Genomic DNA, 7147 nt, shown 5'->3' on the forward strand with positions numbered 1-7147 from the left:
AGGTCGCCTGCGGTTACAGTAGTCAAATCATTGCGTCTGAACCTGGTGTGTAATCCCAAGGTAACTGCTCACTTTTAACACGTTTTAAGACGTTAATTCACATTTTAAGTAATACAGTGTCCCCTTCAGACATGTTAAAGGAGAGATTCGGGAAATAACATTCAAAAGTATACGCGAGTAAATACCATCCTAACTCCTAACAATAAAAAAAAATAAATAAATAAATAACAATAATATATATATATATATATATATATATATATATATATATATATATATATATATATATATATATATATATATTGCATGCCCCGGTAGCTAAATGCTTAGTTACGGCTCTGGGCAAAACCAAAGCCCATGGCCAGTATACAATATTTTTCTCTATGCATTCTTTTCTGTTGAGCACTTCTGACACCGTTGAAACGGTGAGTCTCAGGTCGCCTGCGGATACATTAGTCCAATCAATGCGTCTGAACCTGGTGTGTTATCCCAAGGTAACTGCTCACTGTTGTAATTGTTTGCCACAAAGGTCAGTGGTGTCTGGGATTACGCAAGCACGGAAGACGTGACATTGCTAAAATTCCCAAAACACTATCAGCAAGGAACGAAGAAACAGGTTTGTAATAAGGAAGAACTTTTAAATAACCCTCCCAAAGGAAATGCATATACAAAACCATCGTCAAAGAGGAGATAAAACAAGTCCATTGACCTAAACTGTCACCATAGCACGGGGAACAAGTTTAAACTGTCGTTGTGAAACATTGAGGAGCACAAAGTTCATACGAAGTTTCTAGTATTACGACAACACGAAGCTTCTAGTATTACGACAATGAAGAAGTCGTTTCTGTAAGTGAATGAGGTAAGAACCAAGAGAAGTGTTATTCATTTATAAGTGCTCTCTCAAGTTACGGGATTCAGAGGTTGTTTACTGAAGAAAAAACGAAAGTTGAATATATTGAAGCTGCAGTTGATAGTAAATGTGTACTTGCAATGAAGAATGATCGTGGTTAAGACGTGAGCTGTTTTGTATTACTGTACATGAAGGGTGTGTGTTCTTGTTAGGAGTATGTATCGTAATTGCACAAGTGGAACTGTACTGTGTCTTGTAATTAGTGAAACTAAAACATTATTCCCAACACTCTGATACGTCTAACCACGGTCAGTTTACCAAATAAGTCTAGGAAATGCCAATTGTTTTCACAATATTTCAGTTTTAGATCCCAAATTCATTTTCTGAAGGAGTCTAATAATAGCTGGGATGAAAGCCTACTCCAGTAAAGTATTAGGGCAAGGGCGTTTATGCTGAAGTATCCAATGCGTACAGTTCACATTGTCAGGTAGCTTTAAACCCTTTTTTTGATAACACCACAGTAGCCTGCTACACATTAATACGCTTTGTTCCTTGTCATTGGGCTCTGGTGTTTTTTCCTTATGGAGGCCACCTTCAGTCTTAACTACATCAGAACACTCCAATTGTCTATTGCTGATTCAAGATTTGGTTTATTTATTTAATAAAATGAACTGTGCTACTGCAGCATTTTACTCCAGTATTTTGCTGTAAACACTATACTTTAAAGTGGTAATTTGCTGTAAATGCATTTTTATTATACAACAGTAAACTATAGTGGCCATACTTAGTACTGTAGTCTACTATAACATCCTTGAATAATGCATACTTCAAAGTGGTTATAGAAATTTTCAGAATTTACTATAGCATACTTTCAAGGAGGTGTAATTGCCAGTAGTATTTACTACAGTGCCTGTTTGTTACAAAAAAAGCATTTACAGCAAATGTGCTCATTAACAATAGAATCATGTATTAAAATATGTGTTTTAAACAAGTTGCAATAATTTAAAGTTGTGTGAAGTTTAGATTTTATTTTTCATAGAACATAATCCTGAATAAGGGACACTGCAATCACCACAGAGAGCATAGGGAAACTAATACCTCTTCTGCAGACCTTCATAGCTGATAACTTCTTTTTTTGTACTAATTGTTACTCACATGGGACTGTAAGGATGTAACATTTTATTTACAAATTCGTCCCTCACTGAAGCTGGTGTTTGTGAAAGTTTAACTAACTGACAAGGGGCAGGGAAAAGCTAATAAAGGGAATGAAAATTGATTATACCATACTACACCTCTTTTTAATAGCCAAAGACAAACCAGTTAACATCTTTTCTTTGAAATCTGGTGAGGACACATGGTGAGGACTGTTAAGATGGAGCAGGACTGTCAAGTCGGAAAACCCATGCCTGCAGCTGATCCCAATCTGACAAACCCAGACAATCATCATGACCTCACTGCCAGTGCAAGAGAGGAAGTGGAAAGCACCAAGGAGAACGAGGGTGATTCCACACACATGGACCAGAGCAATGCCCAAGAGAAGCCAGTCATGAAAACTAAGATGGAACCCTCCTCCACAAAACTGTGTGGGTACCTGAACAAACTGGGGGGGCCCTTGAAGGCCTGGAAAGCCCGCTGGTTTGTTTTCGAAGAGAAGAAGTGCCAGCTGTACTACTACAGAACATCACAGGATGTCAATCCCTTGGGAAGCATTGACCTGGCTAACGCTACCTTTGGCTATCCGGCTCAAGCTCAGGAAGGGACCTTTCAAATTCAAATCCCAGGACGGGTTGTTGTGCTGAAGGTATGTCTTTTTAAAATTAAAGCAATAGGAAATCCCCTAATCTGTGAAGGTACGTGAAGCAGTAACAAGCCAGCCAATAAAACTTAATCATATACATCTTGCACTTCCATTCGTTGAGTAGAACACACAAGTGCAGTTCTGAGTTGAAACAAACACAAGTTACAGCAAACATGTATTTTCATTAACAAAAAAAAACCACTGTTTGTGCCTATACTGATGTCTTAATTAAGTTATTTTGTTAGATACAACCGCTTTGGTTGAGGATACACTAATCAGTTTGGACTTCCACTTACTGTCATTTTTTTTCAAATAACCTTAAAAAACGATGCATCATTTTAAGAAAGTGCCCTTGTGCAATACCAAGGGTTCCCTTATAAATTTAACCACAGTAAATTTAACGCAGGAATTTAGCATTTTTCCCATGGTTCTACAATGCATTTACTGTAGTTTACCATGGTATATTAATGTTCTTTACCATACCTCTGTGTTCCAGGGATGGAAATAAGACTTCCATTGCATAGCAGTTTGATCCATTCCTGGTTTTACTTTGAGTTTAATATGACACATTGGAACTTGTTACTTATACACTGTGGCTAATCAGGCTAATTGTAAAACCTGCAATGGAGGGAACTGCAATGCAATAGGGGTTTGAATGTCTGTCATTTGGTGCAGGGTGTAAAATTAGCTTTTGAGCACTGGGAACCTGAAAGTTTTATATATATATACAGACGTGCTCAAATTTGTTGGTACCCTTACAGCTCTTTGAAATAATGCTTCATTCCTCCTGAAAAGTGATGAAATTAAAAGTTATTTTATCATGTATACTTGCATGCCTTTGGTATGTCATAGAATAAAGCAAAGAAGTTGTGAAAAGAGATGAATTATTGCTTATTCTACAAAGATATTCTAAAATGGCCTGGACACATTTGTTGGTACCCCTTAGAAAAGATAATAAATAATTGGATTATAGTGATATTTCAAACTAATTAGTTTCCTTAATTAGTATCACACATGTCTCCAATCTTGTAATCAGTCATTCAGCCTATTTAAATGGAGAAAAGTAGTCACTGTGCTGTTTGGTATCATTGTGTGCACCACACTGAACATTGACCAGAGAAAGCAAAGGAGAGAGTTGCCTGAGGAGATTCAGAAAGAAAATAATAGACAAGCATGGTAAAGGTAAAGGCTACAAGACCATCTCCAAGCAGCTTAATGTTCCTGTGACAACAGCTGCAAATATTATTAAGAAGTTTAAGGTCCTTAGAACAGTTGCCAACCTCCCTGGGCGCGGCCGCAAGAGGAAAATCGACCCCAGATTGAAAAGAAGGATGGTGCGAATGGTAGAAAAAGAACCAAGGATAACTGCCAAAGAGATACAAGCTGAACTCCAAGGTGAAGGTACGTCAGCTTGTGATCGCACCATCCGTCGCTTTTTGAGTGAAAGTGGGCTCCATGGAAGAACACCCAGGAGGACTCCACTTTTGAAAGAAAAACATAAAAAAGCCAGACTGGAATTTGCTAAAATGCATATTGACAAGCCACAATCCTTCTGGGAGACTGTCCTTTGGACAGATGAGTCAAAACTGGAGCTTTTTGGCAAGTCACATCAGCTCTCAAAGAAAAGAACACTGTACCTACAGTGAAACATGGAGGAGGCTCGGTTATGTTTTGGGGCTGCTTTGCTGCACCTGGCACAGGGTGCCTTGAATCTGCAGGGCACAATGAAATCTCAAGACTATCAAGGCATTCTGGAGCGAAACGTACTGCCCAGTGTCAGAAAGCTCTGTCTCAGTCGCAGGTCATGGGTCCTCCAACAGGATAATGACCCAAAACACACAGCTAAAAGCACCCAAGAATGGATAAGAACAAAACATTGGACTATTCTGAAGTGGCCTTCTATGAGTCCTGATCTGAATCCTATCGAACATCAATGGAAAGAGCTGAAACTTGCAGTCTGGAGAAGGCACCCATCAAACCTGAGACAGCTGGAGCAGTTTGCTCAGGAAGAGTGGGCCAAACTACCTGTTAACAGGTGCAGAAGTCTCATTGAGAGCTACAGAAAACATTTGATTGCAGTGATTGCCTCTAAAGGTTGTGCAACAAAATATTAGGTTAGCGGTCCCATCATTTTTGTCCATGCCATTTTCATTTGTTTTATTATTTACAATATTATGTTGAATAAAAAATCAAAAGCAAAGTCTGATTTATATTAAATGTGGAATAAACAATAGTGGATGCCAATTACTTTTGTCAGTTTCAAGTTATTTCAGAGAAAATTGTGCATTCTTCGTTTTTTGTGGATGGGTACCAACAAATTTGAGCACGTCTGTATATAAATGTAATTTATACACGCATACAATTCCATTAAATTAGCCATTGTATGGTCTCATGTTATGCTTTACCTAAAATAAATACATTCATCCTAAACTGGTATAGAAATGTATTCCCTGTATCTACTGGCATACATTTCATCAAATGCTCTTGTCAAATGCTCTTGTCAAATGCTCTTGTCAAATGCTCTTGGTTGTGAACACAAAAATAAGCATTACTGTTCTAGCTTTGTTGTTCTCAGTCTTTAAAATGTATAAAATTAACAATCTAACAGCTTGCAGCTAACATGCTTAACACTGTGCGTAATAATGATCTACGGATAAGCTTGATCAATTATGAAAGAGATTGTTGAATTAATTTGAAGCAGTAGCAATTTTATATATAATGTATGTTCCGTTCTAATATCCCAATATATAGTCACTTATAAGTTACGTTGCAGTACTCCACACCATTCTTCCCATGGCCTGAACTCAGAATAAACTGTCCAGCTAACAAGTTATAAATTGTTCATTGGCTATGAAAGAAGGGGTTCTTACTAACTTTTCACTTGTAATCTTACATGAGCATCATCCAGCCAGTTGTGCAAGAAAAGGCTCTGATTGTTGTATGATAATGTGGGGGAGGAATGTATCCAAAGAAAAGACAAAAACTTAGTGTATGGTGTATTGAGGGTTTAGTAAGTTGAAGGTAAAAGATTAAACTTCAAAGTATATTGAATTTGGTATTTGACTGCATTGTGACCACTTTAAAATCCACAGCCTTCCTTTATAGTTTGAGTTAAGCAAACAGAGCAAGGCTATCATTTTAATCTTTTTTTTTTCTTATAAAGCTATAAAATAGCAGCTCTGTAAGTGTTTGCTGTAAAAAGGTTGTCAGTATACAAAGGGAATCCTTTTCAGATGCTGCTTTGATAATACACAATAGCATCCCCCAAGCAGGTTTCCCTACATCTAAAATTTGTGCAATGATAAAAATGGATTACTGTGAAGGAATGGTTTGCAGTGTGCAGGTGTAGTGATGATGCAGTGCTCCAGAACAAACACACACAAGACAGTTCACAATTAACAGCTCTTTATTTTCAGCTGGGTTGCGTGCCAACAACACTTTAAATAATAAGCATGGGCTCTACACATCAATGTGTATTGCGCCATGCAAAAGGAGGGTTACAGTCCCGAAATAATAAAAACACTTTTTAAACACACAATACACAGACACAGACATGTCTCCTGACAGTGGGTGCTCTAGTGCAAGTGAATGGTGAAAGACAAACACAGAGGTAACAGTAGGTCAGTGTAGTCTGGGGTTTGGTGCTGGCGTGCAGCGACAGCTCCCGGTTCGTGTTAGCCGTCTAGCCAAACAAACAATGACAGTTAGCTGACAAACAAACAAAACACCAAACACTCACAGTACTTTTAATTCTCCTGTGCATACGGTCCTTATAGTTTAACCATCAAAACTAAGGAACAGATCACTGGGGCCACTTCCCCTTAAAACCCTCCGTCATGCCCTCTTTCGGTGGCGCGGCCAATCACGTCTCCTCCATTCCGTGACTGACACATCACCTACCGCATTAAGGCGCTGACTTCAGGTATCGTGGACCCACCCCCTTCCTGAATGTCCGGCTTCCGACTGACCCTGGAATGAACTGCAAAAACATCCATTCTGGGGCACTCTGTTCTGGTTATACAGCGCCCTCAGAGATTGAGAGGGAGATTGTTGACGAGGATTCATTCATTCTCTGTCACAATTACTAACCATTTTTATTAGTGGGGCTTGCGAAGCAAGAGTCCCCACTTTAAATCTTCAACGTACTTCTTCTTCTTCTTATTCTTTGGCACGCTACTCCTCTTCGTTCAAAACGCCGTTCAAACTTTAAAATGTGTAGAATAGTCTGGAATAGTGTGCTTGTATACAACTTTTTGATATCTTTTATACTTTTTAAACTATTAAGCTTTTTATCCTTTTTTTGTCCATCTTCATTCACTTTAATGAGACTTTTTTCAACATTCTAAAGCTCTGCATTGTTTAAAAACTCCCAACATTCTATTTACTGTAAACGATGTAACTTTTGACACAAATCAGCTACTTTGACCACTTTCCCAACAAGTAAGACAAAAAGTTAGAGCATATGGAATCTTCCTCTACTTCTCTGCTATTCAAAACAG

The 7147-nt window shown here is 38.3% G+C and overlaps 1 protein-coding gene across 1 annotated transcript; it reads left to right on the plus strand.

The window, feature by feature from the left end:
- The first annotated feature begins 2142 nt into the window (after positions 1-2142).
- LOC131697451 (TBC1 domain family member 2A-like) lies at positions 2143-2826 on the plus strand. The gene has a single exon (XM_058986317.1). It carries the CDS (start codon positions 2205-2207, stop codon positions 2706-2708), a length of 504 nt encoding a protein of 167 aa, XP_058842300.1. The 5' UTR covers positions 2143-2204; the 3' UTR covers positions 2709-2826.
- The last annotated feature ends 4321 nt before the right edge of the window (positions 2827-7147 follow it).

This window comes from Acipenser ruthenus, chromosome 14, assembly GCF_902713425.1.
Source record: "Acipenser ruthenus chromosome 14, fAciRut3.2 maternal haplotype, whole genome shotgun sequence".
Classification (NCBI taxonomy): domain Eukaryota; kingdom Metazoa; phylum Chordata; class Actinopteri; order Acipenseriformes; family Acipenseridae; genus Acipenser; species Acipenser ruthenus.

What these genes read in the sequence shown, in the direction of transcription:
- LOC131697451 (XM_058986317.1), top strand. Translation starts at nt 2,205, where the DNA reads ATGGTGAGGACTGTTAAGATGGAGCAGGACTGTCAAGTCGGAAAACCC.